General features: G+C 44.4%; 2 protein-coding genes across 8 annotated transcripts in view; both read right to left on the bottom strand.

The window, feature by feature from the left end:
• Positions 1-2,021: 2,021 nt before the first annotated feature.
• On the bottom strand, positions 2,022-12,826 carry MRPL44 (mitochondrial ribosomal protein L44). Its single transcript, XM_073625673.1, has 4 exons — positions 12,594-12,826; positions 6,468-6,936; positions 6,193-6,371; positions 2,022-2,696 (listed from the first exon to the last, which is right to left on the bottom strand). Exons 1-4 carry the CDS (start codon positions 12,740-12,742, stop codon positions 2,522-2,524), a joined length of 972 nt encoding a protein of 323 aa, XP_073481774.1. The 5' UTR covers positions 12,743-12,826; the 3' UTR covers positions 2,022-2,521.
• A 6,360-nt stretch (positions 12,827-19,186) lies between these two features.
• Positions 19,187-21,883, bottom strand: part of MFF (mitochondrial fission factor) — a 37,838-nt gene continuing 35,141 nt past the window's right edge. For all 7 annotated transcript variants that reach the window (XM_073625667.1, XM_073625666.1, XM_073625668.1 and 4 more), the window contains one exon: positions 19,187-21,468. In XM_073625667.1, coding sequence (XP_073481768.1) covers positions 21,337-21,468 — 132 coding nt within the window. In that variant the 3' untranslated portion in view covers positions 19,187-21,336. The remainder of the gene's footprint in view (positions 21,469-21,883) is intronic.

Genomic DNA, 21,883 nt, shown 5'->3' with positions numbered 1-21,883 from the left:
CTATTAGGACCTTGTGAACAGGAAATACCTTTCTTTTCTGTTCTTTCAAGCCCCTATACATCTGGTCATGGAGAGATAGGGTCTTTTTATCCTCCTGGATACCCAGGGTAGTGTGGATAGCCCCTAAGAGGTCCTCTACCTCATCAAGGGACAACTTGTACCTTGAGGGCTTCCTGCACTCCCCCTCCCTACTCTCTTCCTCCGAGCAGTCCTGAGACCCGGAGGTAGCACTGTCTGGTTCCTCCCTTGCTTCCTCTCTGGAAGTGCCTGCCACTTTAGCTGAAGTGGCGGCCCCCGGTTGGGAAGATGCAGAGTCCTGTGCTAAGCGTGGGGTTGTATTCTGCGATGCAGGTGAGGGTTTAAGGGAAACCTGTAACCCTTCAAACAGGGTCTTAAATGATTGGAAGGTTGAAGATAATTCCTTAACTGATGCTGCTAACCCTGACTCCTGTTCAGAAGTTCTTTCGTTAACAAGAGCATCAATACAGTTCTTACATAAGACCTTTTTCCAAGCCTCCCCCAGGGTGTCCCTACAGGAGGCACACTTTCTCTTAGAGCTATGTGGGGGCTTTTTCTCAGAAGATTTCTGAAAAACATGGAAAAACCAAACACCAATCAATATCCCCACAAAGCCTCACACAGAAATACAACCATGGGGAGATTCAAGTCCCTCCTTTAAAAATGAGGGACCTGGTCTCCCCCCCTGCCCACCTAGAGGGGTTCCTTCCCCTCCCCCTACTACAGGAACCATAAGGGGGGGAGGGAAAGCCTAGGTAGAGGGGGAACCCTTCCCCAGGGAGCTGGCATCGCTGAGCCCTGTCTGAGCATCTGCTTCCGACATGCTGGTGGGCGGCCTGTGGAGTCTTCACACTGCCTGTGCAGTGAATAAACTCCTCTCCAGCCTGTGCCCGGCCCTCTATTAGCGCCGCACACCCCGGAATCGGAAGTCGCGGGTCAAAGGACACACTTCTGCCCCCCCGCCGGAAATGACGTCACCCGCCGTCCGGCCCGCTCGGCTCCACTGCGGCCTGTACCCTGTACAGGGGGGACAGAGATGCCTCCTGCAAACAGCCCTGTGGCTGTGAAAGAGGGCCCCCCAGACTTCCACCAGCGCTCGGCGAAGTGGGGAGGCGGACAAGATGCGGCCGTTATGTAGCCTGCCGCTGCCCCAGAGACCCCTGTCTCCTAGTTAGGGACTTTTTAGTAATATAGCCCCCAGTCTCCCTGACTGTTTTAGGCCTGGTTCCCAACACAGTGTCTCCCCACCAGGGGAAACACAAATAACTGAGGCTGGCAGGGGGAGGTGGAAATTTATGGGGGCTGGCGCAGTGTTTCCCAGGAAGAGGAGGAGCCAAGGTCTCTCTCAATGTGGCTTTTCTGAAAGACGGGGAGGGAAAAGATTTTTAAATACTTTATTTATAATTGCATGAGAGCATGTACTGCAATAGAACGCCTAAGGTGCAGGGAAGGTGCTTTGAAGTCAATATCTGCAGTCTGCAGGGATGACACTAACTATCAGCACATTCTGGTTGGTTTAACATGATGTTAAAGAGAAACTGCAGTCTGCTCACAGAAATTTGTAATAAAAACATCTTTGCCATTCTGAAGCTTCCCTCCAACCACTTTGCATATTATTTTATATATACTGTGATTCTGTACTTGCCAAATATGCTGCAGAAATCCCCCTCCACTAAGTCTGGCTGCAGCCATATTATCTGTGAGCAGCTGAAGTTGCTGCCTGTTCACTTCCTGGATTTACACAGACACACACCTCCAGCTCTGCAGCTCTCATTGGCCCTCTTATGACTCACCCCCCCCTCCCTTCCTGGAAAACACTCACAAGAGTGAGAGAGAGAGCTGTGCATGTCATAAGCCTCTGCTTTTTACCAGACAAGAAACAGGAAGTGGGCTGTATAAGGTATTTACTGGCAGAAAAAAAATGTTTTACTGTCCCAAAGGTAAAACAACAAGGGCAGAAGATTTAATAGATGTAAAGTTGAAAAAAATGTCTGAAGGTTCGCTTTAATATATACAGTTTCAGTTTAATCTTCAGATCACATGGCATACAGTGATGGGCATGTCAGAAGAACAGAAATTTATAGAGACCATAATAGGCAATGTTGATTTGTAAAAGATACAGAATTATAAGGGGGAATCCAGATTTGGACCATTTCACAACCCATTTCTGCACTTGGTGTCACAAAACACACACACTGTGAAAGTCAGATGGACTTATATTTGAGAATATAAGAAAGAGGCATTTTACACTGGGAAGGTACTTTTCAGGATACAAGATGAATGAAAAGAGGAATCATGATTAAGGTTGCAACTGTTTATCGTTCCATTGTTGTCATGAAAATCCATGGCAAGTGTGGAAAGCAAGTGGTAAGTCATCGTATTCACAACCAGCAGAAGGTATCTCCATAGTTGCCACCGCAGAAAGGAGTCTCTGGACATTATGCAAAGTTTGTTCTTGTATCGTATTAAGTGCTTAGCCATACATCTTAATGTGGAGCTGTAATTAACACACAGAGTCTAATGTGGCGCTATCTTCAGTCCCTTGTCTGCTTGTAGAGTGATCCCAAGGCCGCCTGTTTTCTGCAAATCCAAACATCTTCCTTAAAGCTACCCGAGCTGCCTCCTCTTCTGCAGCAAAAATTGTCTCTCCTGGTCCTTCTGCAATCAGCTGCTTATTACTGGGGAAAGGGAAAGTAAAATAGTCTGACATTAACACATGGGCTAAAGCTGTACCATCTATCGTTCACTAGGATGTCATAAACGTAAATTAATTATATGAATCAACAGATATCTTTCTCTATAAGTACATGATTCTGTTCTCAGAATTCAGTGTCTAGCAAAAATATAGGAATACATACATTTGTATAGAGCTCATACATAAGGCACTGTTTACATTGTCCCTTAAAGCCCATCAAAATTGAATGCAGTTCTTCCAGCCAGCTTTTACATTACTACAGAACATAAGTACCAGTGGAAGAAACCACTACATGCTACACCTAGAAGTATTCACCTAGAACAATTGAATACTTTCAGCAGCCAGGAAACAGTGAAGTGGCAGCAATTTTAAGACACAGGCTGCCAGAATTTTTATTTTAATTCTAAGTTCACCTTTAGCAACATGTTACACCCTAAATATGGGTGTAACATATAGCTATGAACTCCCCCTCACCCCCCCACTGTGAAAGCAGAAGGGGGTTCTTCTCAGCCACATTTCGTGGCTCAGTGTCACATTTCAAAGCGGCATGACTACGTGGGGCTTTATCCGCATAGCCACATCATTCATTCACGGCAGTTTGTGAAGGAATGAACCACAGTGGCAGATGGACTTGTAATTGTCAATGGACTACAAGAACGCTGATCAGCGCCCTCTTAGTCCACTGACATTGCAGCTCTGAAACTGACAGCCCTTTCAAAAAGGTACTGACAGAAAGCTGTATGAGGTGTCTGCAGGAGCCTGACATTGCACCCGCAATCCACTGATTTACCTTTTTTTTTCTTGCAAAAACATGTGCATTTATTATTTTTTAAGCAAAAGGTGAATTTAGCCTTTAAGTTGAGTTAATTTAAAACCCCTGTCATTGCTGACTGTCTCCACTAAGGTCACCCTCTCAAATTGTCCTGCTGGCCACTGTCATTGGGATTGAGAGTGAAAATCCATTTTGAGTTGCCATCAGAACAGGAGTAGAGGTGAAAACTTCCAATGGGGACACTTGTTCCAGTGACAGATTACAGTGCCCCGTCTTCCTGTATTCTTTGCATCTCGGCGCTGTCTTTTTCCATTTGGCCGCCAGTTTCCAAGATGGCTGCGGCATTTCCGGTTAGAATGTCATGTCTGGTGCCATCAGCCCCGGCCTTTAGCGTCACTTCCGGCGGAACCCTCTATTGGCTCTGACAGCGGGGAATAGAGGAGACATTGTCCATTAGCCAGCTGAGAAACTTCAATTTTGGCGCCAATTGCGCTACATACATTGACTCCTTTGAGTCATATGATCTTCTCACAATCATACTTATATCGCGCACCGCCTCAGCTTCCTCCAGAGCGGGTGGAGTATAGAAGACGTCTGACAACAATTGCATTTTCTTTGGTTCCAATCCTAGTCTTGTATGCTGAAGCTTTGAGGCTTCTTAGGCTATATTATTATTTTCTTCTTTTTAGCTTCAAATGGTATCTAGCTTTTTTGTCCATGTTGTTTAAGATCTCATATGGTGGGCTTTGATTTTTATGGCTTATTAGTAGACTAGTGGATGCTGGCCATATCGTGTTCTCTTCTTGTGGTCATTAACCCAGTAGATGCCTATTGATACTTTCAGGTATGGACGTTTTGTTCCATTTGTTTATTATCTTTTATACTTTTGTGAATACTCCCATGATTATTATATCATTTATATAATTTTTTTTGCTACCCATTCCATCTTTTTGTCAGGAAGCTTTACACCATCAGACTGACCATTATCCCTTGTGCTTCGGACACACCTACTGGGTATTGAGGAAGGAAGAAACCAAAACCTCCCTCCCCCCTTCCCTTTTCCCACATTTTCTCTGTGGACCTTCAGCATTATATAACCTGCTCTGTCTGTTGTACACCATAAGCTATGCAAGTGCATTGTGTCATGATTTCTACTATATGGGAGAGTGTTTATAGACAAGTCTATACCTTGTTGTGTGCTTATGTGCATACTCATACTTTTGTACCCTAGAGAGCGTCTTGATTTGTTATCCAAGAACAATCCCCTGAGAAAGACCATCAAGGTCGAAATGCGTCAGTGCATTTTGGAATCTCTTAATCAGGAATATTGCTATATGTTGTATGAAATTTTTCCTTCGTTTTTTGTCAACAATGTTTACATTCACTTCCGCTAACAATGGTGTTTAGAGGGGTTATTTTAATATTTTCGAATAAAATACTTGACTTTTATGCTGTATAACTTTATAACTTGTTACATCTTGTTTTAAACATAGACAGCAAATGTGGAACCTGGGGTTCCTATCAAAAATAGGCACACAGCTTATATGTGTGACTGTAATGGTCAACATCTCTACTTGATCATGAACAATTAATAAGTACAGTGGAAAGCACGTGAAATAAATTCCAGTAAGTCTCTGCGTTGGATAATTTATGTGGCCTTTCTTGGGTCTTAGTAGGCCCATTGTGCTCTAGATTGTCACTCAAACGAAAAGCAAGAAACATATTTCTTGGAATTATTCATAATAAGACGGTAAAAATGTTTTAGACTATATCTTGCTGTCAACGTTTGGTTAATATCAGTATTACAGAATGGCATCTTCTGGTGTGCAGTCATGATGGCAGCCCCTATATATGTCTAATGAAAGGTTGTAATTATATGTGTACTGACCAACCTATTGAAAACTCTGGAGCTTCTAGAGTTTGTAATATTTTGACTGAAGGTCTGCATATATAGACTACCCCCTTTCAGTCCATAATGAATGCCACTGCAAGACTCATCCACCTTACCACCCCTCTCTGCCAATCACTCCACTGGCTTTCACTCACCCAACGAATAAAATTCACTAGTACTAACAATAATTTACAAAGCCATCAATAACTCTGCCCCCCACTACATCACTAACCCAGTCTCTAAATACCAACCAAGCGGCTCTCCTCGGTCCTCCCAGGACCTTCTGCTCTCTAACTCCCTTGTCACCTCCTCCCATGCTCGCCTCCAGAATTTCTCCAAAGCTTCTCCCATCGTTTGGAACTCCTTTCCCCAATCTGTCCAACTGTCCCCTAATCTATCCATCTTTAGACGATCCCTGAAAACCCTTCTCTCTAAAGAAACCTATCCTGCTTCTAGCTAATACACTGTTTTACTTCCTCCATCAGCTCATCCCCCACAGCTATTAGATTTTGTATCAATTGATCCTCCCTTTCTAGATTGTAAGCTGTAATGAACAGGGCCCTCTGATTCCTCTTGTACCAAATTGTAATGTAACTGTAATGTCTGCCTTTATTTTGTTAAGCGCTGTGCAAACTGTTGGCGCTATATAAATCCTGTATAATAATATGTTACACCTGTACATCGCCAAAGTGTTCCTCTACAACTGGTCTTTTAAGGGAGAGAAGCAATAAACATTCATTTACTGAACTGTGTTCCAATGCCATGCACATAATCTACATGACTGATCAAACAATACAGTGGATAGATAATACTAACCAATAGAGACCCACAAAATACACAGGCAGCACAGTGCTGGCTCCAGATTGCTTTGTAAGCCTGGGTTCAGGAGGTGGTAAATTTCGCTTTGACAGTTGTTCAACCAACAAAGTCATAGGATCCATAACAGACCAAATATCAAACAGATCCTTGCCAATCAGTTGAGAGATGAGGAAATCCTAAAAAACAAAAAAACAAAAAACAAAAGTCAAACTATTAGCAGACGTTTACAATTTAAAGACAGATCTTGCAATGGAAGCATAAAAGTGACATACCTGGAGAAATATTCCAGCTGCATTGGCACCAGAGCTCTGCAGCAGGGCTCCAATGACTCCATAGAAGGTACTTTGTAGGGTCTCTGGAGACACAGGACATTCAGAGCTCAATGTTAGGTCCTCGACACCAAGATGTTTAGCGATATGACACAAAACCTGCTGGCAGGTGAGGTAGTCAACTAAAGATTTCACTCCAACAGTGGGAAGGTTAGGGAAGGCCTGCTGTATTGTACTTGTAAGATAAGAAACTGTGAAGTCCAAACCATGTTGTGCAAGCTCTCTGTTGTCTTGTAGATTCAAGCTTGCGGTTTCATTGTCTAAGCCAAGCTCACTACGTTCTTTTTCTTCTTTTACCACATAGGAATGGTTCACAAATGCAGTTTTTAGTAGATCAGTGGAAAAGGATTCATTTAGACGTTTGGAAAAAGCCACAATTTCTGCATGATAGTCAAAGTGTGGCTGCTGGTACCTGGGGAGATACAAGAGGCAAATGGAATGGATCTGTTTTACACACACACACACACACACACACATCAATCATTCATTTATGTTTCATTAGCTGTTTTACTACACAAGTCACCAACTACTTATAAAGGTGCTTACTACAATATATAAGCATATTTTATATCTCAGATCTTGACTCGCATAGCTGATAACTTTTTAAACTGGGGAAAAGCATTTTCATCCCTATTCATTCTATAGAATTCAGGGGTCTCAAGCTGGCGGCCCTCCAGCTGTTGCAAAACTACAAGTCCCATGAAGCATTGCAAGGCTGACAGTTACAAGCATGGCTCCCACAGGCAGAAGCACAATGGGACTTGCAGTTTTGCAACAGCTGGAGGGCTGCCAGTTTGAGACCCTTGCTATAGATGCTCCACTCGATTACTGGGGACCGCCGTAAATACAGAACGTCTTCAACAGGAACGAATAGGGCAGAGCGTGCACTAGGCAGAGGCCTAGTGCAGGATTTGCAGCGCTGAGGTAGGACCACACATTAAAGAGCTCAGAAACAGGACTAAGGGTATTCAGGTGTGCAGGTTACACTGAGGGGGGTACATTTAAAGTTTAAGTTCATCTTTTCACAAAAAATGAAAAGGTGAACTGTGTGAACCCTGTGGTGCCAGCTGCACTTATCTCCATGGGCGATTAGCTGCTACTGACTTGGTAGTCCAGAGATTTGAATTTCCCTGATCTTCTTCCCCCACACAGCAGGTAAAATTGAATCCTGCACAGGGAGGTTAAAGGGGTTGTAAAGGTAAAAATTTTTTCACCTTAATGCATTCTATGCATTAAGGTGAAAAAACTTTTGACAGTACCGCCGCCCCCCAGGCCCCCCGTTTTACTTACCTGACGCCTCGAATCTTCGCTGCTCGTCCTCGTCATCTTCATTGCAGCTCAGCCTGGTCGCTGATTGGCTGCAGTGGATGGATTGAAAGCAGCGCAGCCATTGGCTCGCGCTGCTGTCAATCACATCCGATGACGCGGCGCGCCGGGGGGCGGGGCCGAGTGATACAGCGAGCGGCTATAGCCGCCGGCTGTATCACGGGAGCGCGCCCGCAAGCACTCACCACCATGCGAGGGAGCTCGCATTAAGGTGGTAAATGCTTGCGGGGAGGAGCTGAAACAGCCGCCGAGGGACCCCAGAAGACCAGGTTCGGGGCCACTCTGTGCAGAACGAGCTGCACAGTGAAGGTAAGTATAACATGTTTGTTATTTTTAAAAAAAAAAAAATTACCTTTACAACCCCTTTAAGCGATGCAGTGGGAAGGGCATAATTACAAGAACTGATCCTCTGTGTGTCTCTCCGTGCAGCAGCTGAAACCTGACAGGAGGGAGCGGAGGCTTTCAACTGCTGCAGGGGATCAGTTCCTGTAATTGGTACTCTGCTGCACCGATCACCCTCTCTCCTGCTCACAACCGATTCAACGGCTGCCTGGGTCCCCCTGCTAGCCCGGCTCAGTACAGGAGGACCAGTGCTACCCCCTTATCAGAGGCCCTGCAAGTGTGTGCTAGTGTGCATTGTGTAGGGGTGGAATGGTGTGTTATACTGTTTACTTTATTAACCTTTTCCTGCTCAAGATCCCTTTAACAGGGTCTTTATGCCCAGGATGGACTGGCTGATCATATGACTACTAGAATTGGCTGTCACAGTGGTAACAAGATCGGGAGCTGGTCCTGCTGTCTCCCAGTAATCGATAGAGACTGACTGTCTTTATCACTGTGCCGGGAGTGCATATTGAGCACACTCAGCACAGAAAGCTTTGCTTTCAATGGATACATATGTGCGGCATGTGGGTTTAAAGCCTTGTTCACACCATAAGGACAGACGTGCATCTTTTTACACCTAACTCTGCAGGGATGCAACAAAAACAACTGTTTACTATGTGCCCTGATCATACCACAACAATGGTATAAAGTGAATATTGTATGCCGTTTTCTGCACAGAAAAAAAAATTCATGACACCAGCACTGTAGTGTGAACAGGATTAATAGAAAACAATTGTTTTCTTTGCGTCCTTTCAGGGACCTATGCTAGAAAAGGGCACTTCTCTGCACATGGTGTGAACAAGCCCAAACTATTCTATTCAAGTCAAATCTGTGTGTTTTTTTTTTCTATCAGTTTTTATGCACATATGGTGTGAATTAAGGCCTAAAAGCTCACTCGCCCTAAAGTCAAAATGCTTTTTTTTTTTTTTTTTAAACCTGCAAAGCAAAGTTATAATGTGCTAGTACGCATCGCATACTACATTATCTGAAACTTACCTTAAAACAAAGCCCTCCAGCGGCACACTGTCACCGCTGACAGGGCTTCCCTCTTCACCTGGTCTTCCTTCAGGGTTGGCGAGTTCCGGTCCTTTGACTGGATGAGCCACAACGACGTCACTTCAACACATGTGAGCGGAAGCCACTGTTCAAGGCACAGGGCTCTGAAGGAATGGCACAGGTATGCCGTTCCTTTAGCGCGCATGTGTCGGTGACGTCACCGGCGACTTCACAAGTAAATATCTCCTAAACGGTGCACATTTAGGAGATATTTACTGTACCTATTGGTAAGAATTACTATAGACTTACCTATACGTAAAATTCGTCCATGGGAGTTTACTCCCACTTTTATGCATTAAAGTGATTGTAGAGGCAGACGGTTTTTTATCTTAATGCATTCTTTGCATTAAGAAAAAAAGCCTTCTGTGTGCAGCAGCCCCTCTCAGTTGCCCTAATGCTTACTTGAGCCCATCTAGATCCAGTAATGTTGTAGGAGTGTCTCAGCTGCCCGGGACTCCCCTCCTCATTGGCTGAGACAACAATGTGAAACCATTGGCTCCCGCTGCTGTCAATCAAAGTTAGTCAGCTAACTGAGGAGAGGGGGACGGTGCCGGGCTGTGGCTCCATGTCTAAATGGACACAGGGAGCTGTGGCTCGGCTGCCCCCCCATAGCAAGATGCTTGCTGTGGGTGAACCTAACAGGAGGGAGGGGCCAGGAGCAGTGGAGAGGGACCTGAGATGCTCTGTGCAAAACCACTACACAGAGCAGGTAAGTATGACATGTTTGTTATTAAAAAAAAAAAAAGACTTTAGTATCAATTTGAGGTTAAAAAACCCTCTACCTAGCCTACCCACCCCCATCCCTAAACACATACCTGCCTCCTCTCACCAATCCAGCGATGTCCCAGCTGCAACATTTCACTTCCACTTTCTGATCTCACAGGAGACACAGAGAGTAGTGGGAGCTGTAGGCTCCTTCTGCTGTGAGTCAAACTCCTGTGAGCAATGAGCGGGGGGTGTGGCTCATCAGCTCTGTGTGGAACTATTGACGCACACAGCCCAAGACAGGAGTGCGATAGGTGCCCCCTTAACAGCCAGCTTGCTATGGGGGCACTCATAGGAAGCGGTGGACCGCATCAGCAGGGTACTGCCAAGAGGACACAAGGGACTGCTCTGTCCAATATCACTGCACACAGCAGGTAAGCAGAATTTTTTTTTATTCTAAGACAGATCAATGTAAAGTGTCACAAAATGCCACTTGTTTTAACTCCATTGCCCTCAGTGCCTCGTGACACACTGCAGCGTGGTGAAATGCGGTGAATAATGCCAGTATGCTGGGGGGGGGGCACTGCAGTAAGACATGTATTAACACCCGCACTGTGTTATGGGCTCACAATGCACCTCTATGGCCCGGCCAATGGACCTGCACCTTTTCTGGCAGTACACCTTAGTCCGTCACCATACATTGGAGTGCCATTGAGAATGAAGGACAACACACAGCACCAACACAAGTAATGTGCATTGTCACACACTCCCACAATGCAATCAACTGAACACGCCTCCCTACGTGTACACAGCACACGCCTCCCTACGTGTACACAGCACACGCCTCCCTACGTGTACACAGCACATCCCTCCCTACATGTACACAGCACACCCCTCCCTACATGTACACAGCACACCCCTCCCTACATGTACACAGCACACCCCTCCCTACATGTACACAGCACACGTCTCCCTACATGTAAAAAGCACACGCCTCCCTACATGTACACAGCACACCCCTCCCTACATGTACACGCTTCCCTACATGTACACGCCTCCCTACATGTACACAGCACACCCCTCCCTACATGTACACGCCTTCCTACATGTACACGCCTCCCTACATGTACACAGCACACCCCTCCCTACATGTACACGCCTCCCTACATGTAAACAGCACACGCCTCCCTACATGTACACAGCACACGCCTCCCTACATGTACACAGCACACGTCTCCCTACATGTAAACAGCACACGCCTCCCTACGTGTACACAGCACACGCCTCCCTACGTGTACACAGCACACGCCTCCCTACATGTACACAGCACACCCCTCCCTACATGTACACGCCTCCCTACATGTACACAGCACACGTCTCCCTACATGTACACGCCTCCCTACATGTACACAGCACATCCCTCCCTACATGTACACGCCTCCCTACATGTACACGCCTCCCTACATGTACACAGCACACCCCTCCCTACATGTACACGCCTTCCTACATGTACACGCCTCCCTACATGTACACAGCACACCCCTCCCTACATGTACACGCCTCCCTACATGTACACAGCACACGTCTCCCTACATGTAAACAGCACACGCCTCCCTACATGTACACAGCACACGTCTCCCTACATGTACACAGCACACGCCTCCCTACGTGTACACAGCACACGCCTCCCTACGTGTACACAGCACACCCCTCCCTACATGTACACAGCACACCCCTCCCTACATGTACACGCCTCCCTACATGTACACAGCACACCCCTCCCTACATGTACACGCCTCCCTACATGTACACAGCACACGTCTCCCTACATGTACACGCCTCCCTACATGTACACAGCACACCCCTCCCTACATGTACACGCCTTCCTACATGTACACGCCTCCCTACATGTACACAGCACACCCCTCCCTACATGTACACGCCTTCCTACATGTACACGTCTCCCTACATGTACACGTCTCCCTACATGTACACAGCACACCCCTCCCTACATGTACACGCCTTCCTACATGTACACGCCTCCCTACATGTACACAGCACACCCCTCCCTACATGTACACGCCTTCCTACATGTACACGCCTCCCTACATGTACACAGCACACCCCTCCCTACATGTACACGCCTTCCTACATGTACACGCCTCCCTACATGTACACAGCACACCCCTCCCTACATGTACACGCCTTCCTACATGTACACGTCTCCCTACATGTACACGCCTCCCTACATGTACACAGCACACCCCTCCCTACATGTACACGCCTTCCTACATGTACACGCCTCCCTACATGTACACAGCACACCCCTCCATACATGTACACAGCACACCCCTCCCTACATGTACACAAGGCTCATAGAGATTCATCAGTTTCTCTGTGTCCTTGCCTTGTGATCTATACAGGACCCCAACCTAGGAAGGAATGTGAATCCCGGGACACAATGCTGCTTCCCGATGACCTTGTGAAGGTCCATGTCCTGAGCCTCCCGTCCTATCCCCTGTGTCTCTCCTTATACAGATTCCGGGGTGTACGGTACAGCGTGTCCCCTATAGAGGAAGGAGGCCAGTCAGCTCTCACCTCGGCACAGGCTTCGGGGGCTCCTCCAGCCGCTTCTTCCTCTCCAGCATCATGAGATAAGGCCGGAGCCATCGCTTCACCCCCCTCACCTGGGTGTACCAGGGCCCCAGCAACGCCACACACCGCACACAGGACAGCAAAGAGGACATTGCAATGTGTGATGACAGGGGGGGCGGTAGAGGGTATGCACACTTCCTCCCGTGAACATCAACTTCCGCCCAGAGCCGGGACACATCCGTTCCGCCTCTCCAGGGTTCCCAGTGTGCAGAGCGTCTGGCTAAGCCGGCCACTCTAAGCTGCTTTCTTGGGTTATGTTAGATTTAAGGTTCAGGATACAATAGAAATCTGCTGAGGAGGGAGACATTGCTGACCTGATGGAAATCCTGGTTGTCTTCTGGTCATGCCAATCCTCCAACTTAGGAGACGTGAAGGTCCCCTTTATAACAGATGTACAGAACTCCCAACTTGTCCCTGATTTGGAGCAATGTCCCTCTGTCCCTCCTTCCTCCTCATTTGTCCCGATCTATATAGTTGTATATAAAATGCACTATTTATCTTTCAAACAGTGTTTCCCAGTGCTAAACCTTTCATCCAAATTCTAAATTGCTGCATTTGTAAATTTTTAAAGCCAGTATAAATGAATAGTAGAGGTAAAAAAAAACACTTGTGGATTTAATTAACCTTTTTTTTTGGTTAATTCTCCTTTAAGGGGGCATGTCCTATGCCTACGTACATTTGCTAGTAGGTGTCCCTCATTCCCATCTCAAAATGTTGGGAGGTATGGGTGTATTGAGGAGACCCTGGCTCTTATTTCCAGCGCAGTCCCAACACTTCTAGACTTCATTTACATACTACATACAGCATATGCCCATGTGGTCATGTTTACCCTCATGGGGATCACAGGTGTTCTCTCCATCATAGGGTTGCCACCTGTCCAGGACTCACCCAGGACAGTCCAGGTTTTGAGTCATGTGTCCAGGTTCCAATCCAACTTGAAACCCGGACACATTACTCAGACAGGAATATGGCTCGGAACAAGGCTTGACAGGAGGGTGAGGGGAAACTGTGCACCACGTTACTATTTTCTTTGGAGTGTCCAAAGGTGTCCCAGGTCTGTTCCAATCCTTTACTGTATACTAAAACAAAAAAAATTTACTGTGCGCCTCTAAAGTGTTTGGGTTGGGAAGAAAAAGTGGCAACCCTAAGGCAGTACCATTTGGCTGCATTCACACCTGTCCAATGCATCATATTTTTAACTTTTTTTTTTGTTGGGTGACAGCATAGGGCAGCCTATCCACTTGAATGGGCTGCCCTATGAGCACCAAAGTAACTCATGCACTGAGCCAAGTGCGGTTTGCATTGCGCAAAACAAAACGCAGGTCTGCTACCTACATTTAGGGTACCGTTAAGAAATAATGGCTCCGCCAGCACGATGCATGTTTCACCATGTTTTTTGCATGTTTCCATAAACATGGGCAGAGAGCTGTGTTTCTGCCAGCGTTCACAGAACACTTAGGTGTGAAAGCGACCTAAGGGCTGTCCCGGTTTTGACAGCCCATTCATTCCAAATGTCCTAGCATGCAGAAAACGTAGTGTGAGCACTTTCAGATTGCCCTACACTAAACCGTATGGTGCTGCATTACCATGCAGTTTGGTGGCCACCTGTCTTTCTTGAGTGTGAGTTTGGGGACACCTACACAGATATCAAATTGGGATTAGCAATTCTATCAGTGTGTCCCAACTGGCATGAATGGGTACAAATACACCCCATGTGAACAAGGCCTAAAGTACATGGGCATGAATGAGGCCTAATTAACATTGTTTGCATGTAAATGTTTGTGCAACTTTTACATGCATTTTAACATACAGCTGCCCTATTGGACATTGCTGCTGCTCCTCAGCTGACGTGTCAGTTCCCACCATAGTGTTGCTCTGGTGTGTGCCAAAAAAGTACTTTTTTTCAGCGAAGCGGGTTGTGACGCAAAACACCACATCACAACACTGTCACAGTAACTATAACCCTACTGCAGTGTCACTCATTACATTTCAACAAAGTTCTGTGAAAATAAAAAGTAAACAAAGTGATCACTGATGTGAATGGGTCCTGGCCTGGAGTTCACTTCTGACCTTCCTGTCTGTGTACTTGCTCCAGATGGGCAATTGAGAAAATATGGTGAGACAGCCAGGCAGCCAGCATTTTCAGAAGCAGGCTAGCAATTTCAGCCTACCTGGATCCGCAGGTTTTGCAGCTATCGGTTTACTGTAGTTATTTCTCATGGTGTGAACATCAAGCAGAAAGAAGGGATGTATACTCATTTCCTGCAGCTTCTCCCGATAGGTTTTATACCTCAGACCCCTCACCATTTTTGATGCCCGTCTCTGGACTTGTTCTGTTTTATCAATATCTTTTTTTTTTTTTTTTTTTTTTTTTTTAGTTCTTTTTCCAGAACTGGACACAGTATTCTAAATGTGGTCTAATTTTAGGAAACTTCTTCCTCTTCGTTTTTGTCAGCCTGGGTACTTTCAGAGGTTGCAGGGATCCCTTGAGCAACTTCAAGCCCTGAGGCTTGAAGATAGAATCTCTCATAGCATCCATTTCCAACATAAAGCTACTAGGAGCTTGCCAAATCCTGGGCCTGTTGAACAGTGGTAACCTTGAGCACCTGTTTAAACTGGTCCCTCAAGGATTTTGACATATACCAATTACTGTCAGCAGAGGCCGAGACACTCAACCTGTCAGGAAAACAATATATGTTTTTTTTTTTTTAATAGGAATTCCAACTCTTTATCCGCTGGATCCCTAAGTATTTCAGCATTGTCTGCCGGACAAGTCAAACTTTTACTCAGAAGATATAGCAACGTCAATTGCTGGTATCTTCCACCTTTAATACGTTTTTTCCGACATAGGATAAAGTGTGAAAAACTTTTTAGGAGGGAAAAAATGCTTATCTGGGTGATCCCACTCAGTATATATAAACTTTCCCAACAATGAATGGACAGGAAAGGCATACACAGCTTTGAGAAGGCTTTAGCAAACCCAAAAAAAGAAATGGACACTCAGTTAAGGGTAGCATAAAAAGTGGTTGCGGACCAATTTCAGTAAGGAATTGCACCCACAATGTGAAGCTGATCCTTCCGCATATGACCCCTCAGAAGAGGAGTCATCAGCCTGTTCACGGTCCCCTGAGAGAAAACATCTTCTCCAGCCCCCAGATCCTCAGTTTGAGGTCCTTGGGTAATGGCATGGAACCTGTCGCATTTTTTATCCCAATCTGGGATGCGATTAAAACCACTAACCCTTTTCCCATGCTATCATGGCTGAGGAAAAAGACTTTTTTTAGAAATATAGACAGTGGCTGCAGTGTTTTAAACAGTTGCAAACATTCCACGGCCCTTGAAGGCTCACTCTGATCAGCCATCCCCTCTCAGGGGAGGATGCCATTGTAGAGATGAGTTTTAGGCTTTCAGGGCTTGAGGGAGATCCCTTTAGCCCTCTTTTGGAGTGTTTCTACCTCCCCTTCTGACCATAGCCCGATCCATAAATGCAGAGGTACTACCAGAAGAATCGCATCCACTTTTTTGAGCAATAGTCCAGCCACTGCTGCTGCTATTAACGCTCAGCCTGATGCAAATAGTAAATGTGTCAATAGGAATGCCTGTGTCACCAAACCTTTTTACATGCCTCTCTTTGCTCTTGTGTCCCTCCAACAACTTGCAGCAGCAAAAATTGAGCTTTTTAAACCCACTCGTGCGCTGAACGTTGGGGGAAGCCAACGCCGCCCTAAGCCCCACCCCCTCCATCGCATCGCGCCCCCCTCCTCTCTCTTTCAAAAGATCGTTTTCCTGCGCAAGCACTGGCCTCCGATCCGACGGGAATGGCTTGTGTGTGAGGGAGGGATGGCGAGGAGGAGATCTAGACAAGCCGCCGTGCAGGGGCAATAGGAAAAACGGAGTGGCATGCTTTGTCCATGTGGGGGGTGTCTGGTGGAGAAACCCCCCCCCCAAACTTACCGGAGGTCTGCCTGCTAGCCGGAGGAAAAAAGCCTGCTGCTCCCTGACACAGCGTGATCTCTGAGGAAAGCATGAGAAGGTATGTGCTCTATACAGCCCCCAGTGATGACTCTTAGGCATGACAACATTTACTTTTTTTTTTAAGGAGACATTTAATAAGAAAATTTAAAAATTCTTTAGAAAAACTCCACTTACCTTTCCCGCCGCAAGGTTTTCAGTGGTAAAACCAACAGACCCAATCTTCACCCTTCACGGTGGGTTCTGTTAACAAACCTTCAGGAACCGGGGACCCCCGGCGAACCCACACTCCTGGACCCGTAATAGCACCCCGCCAGTAAAACTTTATGGCTGAAAATACCAAAGTACTGGATCCCAGGGTCCAGCTCTCTAAAAAGAGAAGCGTTACAGGTAAAACCTCGTTTCTTCGGACACAAAGCCCAGGTACCATTAAATCGGCCTAAAAGACACTTTGAATGGATCCGGCTGCATAGCTAGCCCCAGCAAGGATTGTTCCAGTGGAGCTCAGCACAGCACATCTTTACTCATGACCAACACCTTAGACACTTGCAAAAAAACTGAGGTAATCCCGGTATGCGAGGGGTTATACAGGGAGGCAACTTCCTATTTAGGGTGTGCCAGTGTCCATCACCTGAAGGTGGCCTATAACCCACATAGTAACTACTATGGCTCTGTGTCCCGTGTTTGTACGATTAAAGAAACTATAATTTCTATTGCATATCTGGAACTGGAACTTCACACAGAACTGTATGCATGCTCTGTTGCGCTGGATAGATAGCTGTCTATTGTTATGTAAGGAACGTTTGTACTGTAAGAAATGTATTGTTCAGCTAATTTCCAATGTTATGCATATGGCAAATAATCTTTTTTTGTTTTTTGAAAAGTTTCTTTAAAGTGTAAGTTCACCTTTACAGAAAAATTTGTAAGGTGAACTTGCACAGGACCACTTCCCCCGCTTTGGCAGGGGTTAAAAGTGTCCGCTTAGCGCTTTTAAGGCACTTTGAAAGCAGCCCCTATTCATTTCAATGGGCAGGGGTGGTGGAGGAGTGGTGTATACACCACTCCTCCACCGCCCCAAAGATGCTGCTTGCAGGACTTTTTCTGTCCTACAAGCGCACCGCCCGAGTGTGAAAGCACTCTGGCTTTCACACTGGGGCTGCAGAAAAGGCAATTTACAGGCACTATTTTTAGCGCAAAAATGCCTGTAAAGCGCCTCAGTGTAAAAGGGGTCCTAAAGTCAAAGATTTTAATACAGCATTCTTTACAGCCCTCAAGACATGCTAACAATTTACTATTATAACAAGTGAAACTACAGTATATACGCACACTGTTCAGAGTGAAGCAAGAACGCAAATAAACAGTGTTTTTTACATTTTATTTGACTAGTGTATAGTTACATCAACTTTTGTTGAAGTATATGTACTTTTGACAAGCAGGACATAAAAAAATGTATTAAAACAAATAGAGCACACAATCAAAACAAGAAGATAAATAAGTTATAAAAGTATTGTACACAAAATGCTTCAGGAACTTAAGTACTTCACACCAAAACTAAGACCCAGCGTGCACTGCATTTAATGTGTTGCCTGGTGCATAAAAAAAAAAAAAAAAAAAGAGACCTCTGAATGTATGGGCATGTCGACATTTTATTCTGGGTTTTACCATCTTCATACTTACAAACCTCCGCTAATCCTTTGCACAGCATTTTTACATGCCTCTAGCGTGTAGTGACCAGAATGGGGCCAAATCTCATGTGTGATAGGACTAGTTTGTCACCTACACTATGCAATGTCCAAGGGAGCCTGATTAAATGGGGGACATAATGTGATGTGACACCATTTCATAACCTTGTAAACTACCTATGGGACCTCATCTGACACAGAAAATCATGTGATATAGCTAAATTGTCCTAAATTATGTAGTGTGTTCGGTTACTTGGAGCAAACAAACACTGAAGATAGATATTATATCTAAACCTATAAGCATTATTATACCAGTATGTGCGCCCAATTTTTTTTTTTATTATTTACAATGTTGTCACAAGCACCATCTGGTTTGCTAATTTATTTGATGGAAAATAGGGGACTTCCTTGAAACCTGTACTGATGCTGAGGACCAGGAGAAGAGTATTGTTTCTTGAGTTTTTTTTTTTTCCCCTAGAAATCAAGTCTCTCACTTTATGGATTTGCTCCATTCTTTAGTGTAATAGATGCCTGTACTGAAATTGTAGGCTGCCAATGGTGCCTTCCTCCTCTAAATGCTATAGGACTGGCTGTCTCTCTCTGAGTTACTAAAACAGAACAAGCATGCAGTGAGTGAAATTAAAGGAAAGTAATAACACCTAATCTGTATACTTGTTCTAAGTCAGTGACTAAAAGTATTAAAGCCTATGTCAAAAAATATTTGAAAAAAATGCAGAAGTGACAGCTTATGTATTTTCACAGTAGAGGTTTCCATTAAACCTAGCTTTAAAAAAAAACACAGTATGGACAGAAGAACTGAATTAAATGGAGTTTTACTCCTCAGTGTTCATATTTGGTAGCTCGAGTCTTGCATCTTCTAAAGTTGGAATATACACTTCAATTATATTTTTGAAACATAAGTTACAGCACACAGACCATCTAGTGAATGCACAAAAAGGTATTAGGCACAAACATCACTAGAGTATAGTAGTAGTACAAGTGTACAAATATAACACTTTTCCAGTAAATCCTTGCAATAAGTGGTACATATCACCACAGCTAAGTGGGAAAACTACTGTTCCCTTTCCAGTGTCCGTTCAAACAGGTCTATGGAACCAGCTTGTTGTTGTATAAACTGTTTCTCTCATTTTATAGTGGCAATACCATTCATCCAAAGTTTGAAATCTGAACTAATAAAAGCGGCAAAAGCTAGAAATATTTACAATATAGGGTCCTTTATAAAGATAATTACATTGTACCCAAGCACTTTTTTTTAAATCAATCCAACCTAAAATGGTTTGGTTTATTTTGAATTTGACTGTTTGGAAACTCTTGAAAGGAAATTTTTCAGAAAAAAACGCACCTGCAAGATGCCATTCCATGACTCCCATGCCATGTACTAGTATTCCAGCAATGTCACTGACCTCAAACTAGTATTCAAACTAGTGGTCAGGAGCAGCTTCCAGCTGAGGCTCAAATGTATGTAAAGCCAAAACATTTGGGCATGGTCAGACAACACGTCAGGTTTTTTTTCTGCCTGTGTCCTCTTGCAGAGATCTCCCTTCACTTTTTGTTCCAAAGGCACAGCAGGAAGAAAAAAGGAAATATTGAAACCTACAGGATATCTCATCTAAGACAAAATTCACAGAATAAGGTTTCCCCATTAGAATATTACCCATGGCCTGTTCCAGTTGCAACTAAAATATTTTGTATTTTCTATCACTTACTGTTTCCAGGACAAATGGGAACACAGACGGCAATACAAAAAAAAAAAAAAAAAAAGAGAGAGATAGGGGTACTAACCTTTTTTATACTCTATCCAAAAATGTTTACTTTGAAGATGAACTCCAGGCAACTCACTAAATACCAGCTATAATACACATATGGGACAGGTTTCACTTGCCAAAGGATTTAGAATTTTGTCTATCCAGTCCTGAGATTTATGTAGTCCTCCCAGATTGCACAGGTAGGTAAGTGACCTTACTTTTCTTTTACTGCAGTTCAGCAAAACAACAAGGTTACTTCCCTGCCCCAAGCCTGTATTTGGTCAGTAAAGGAACAAACTGGTGAGCTCTCTATTCTCTCGCACAGTATTTGCGTTCCTTGTCAGAAAAAGTGCATGCAGCAATCCCTGATTAGCTAAGAGTACCGAGTTTGTACCTCTCACAGTCAGAATGTTGCTATACCGGTGTTTTAAAAAAAAAAGCCAATATCAAGAAATTTAAGATGCTTACATTAGTTGCATTTAATAAACATTATGTGCATTTTAAACTGTGTATATACCTGGAGTTCAGCTTAAAATATAGGTGTTTTAGCTTTGCGACAGAATCCCTATAGTGTTCTATAGGACTGTGCTAGGCAGTTGCCCACTTGGCAGCCATTCTGTCACATGCAGCTTGCTAAGTTCCATAAAGGAACATATGGAGATTCAAGCAGGCAAAAGCAACAGTGCTATTCATTGTAAAGCAAAATTCGAACAGTGCCAGGACTCAGCTAGGGAGAGAGCTCACGTTGCTGGAGTCCCAGAAACCTTCAACAGTCCAAAAAGGTATTGGACCATACCCCAGTAGACCCAAACTGCAGCATTACACTTTAGGTTGAGTTGTTCTACAATGCTAAGTGCCCATTTCAATTTTTTTTCTTCAGCTTATCACAAAAATCCACAAGACAAGGTCTTTATACTCTTACAGGTCAGGAATGATTCTAGCATGCCCTATATAAAAATTAAGTCTTGTTCTCAGTGATGAAACAGACCCTTCTTGGGAATGAATATATGTAGTTTACTTGAACCCTATCACAGTCAGAGTTGCATGCACACTATGCAGGCCAGCTGTGTTTCAGGGAGTAAAACCAGGAGCAAGAATGCACAGTGTTTTAGCTAGATTCCTGCTGCTGGCAAAAAAAAAAAAAAAAAAAATGGTGCCATGAACCTGGATGTGCATCATCCAAGACAGTTTTCTTTTCAGGTTTGGTAGTTCTTTTTGTGTTTCTCTAAACGGCCAGCTCCTCACAGGTGACAACTAGGGACGTTTTTAACGTCTAAACCAGAACCAACTGTTCAGTAGCCAAAAGGCCACTGTGATGGAGTACATGACCATCTCTCTCCTAACTCGTTCCTTGTTCTCCTCTTCCAAAAGAAGAAGCCGTCTATTCAGCTTGATAATCTATGGATCAAGAAATTAAATAAAACTTCATTTAAATGTTATGTACAAAAACACTTAATGCACACATCCCATGCAAATCAAACATTTCCAATTTTTATTTTAGGTTACCTCGCAGCAAAACAAGGAAACTACAACACAAGCCATAATGACATCATTAAAAAAAAATGAAAAATAAATATACCGCGCTAGATGCTATAAGTAATATATTGCTACATACAGAAAAATAAATGTGAAATACTAAAAACAATCAAAAAAATAAAAAGGCCCCTAGTGAAAATTGCTTGTTGATGAAGAACTCATATACAGTGCTGTGACTTGATAAGTAGTTCCGTGCTCCTTATGTGCTTAAATAGGATGCCCCCCCTAATAGATGTGCACTCACCCTTGGGATTGGACCAACTCTCGCTAGTTAGGT

The sequence above is a fragment of the Aquarana catesbeiana genome, linkage group LG04 (genome assembly GCF_042186555.1).
Source record: "Aquarana catesbeiana isolate 2022-GZ linkage group LG04, ASM4218655v1, whole genome shotgun sequence".
Lineage (NCBI taxonomy): Eukaryota > Metazoa > Chordata > Amphibia > Anura > Ranidae > Aquarana > Aquarana catesbeiana.
Note: the sequence above shows the minus strand (reverse complement) of the source record. Positions and strands in the feature narration are given on the sequence as shown.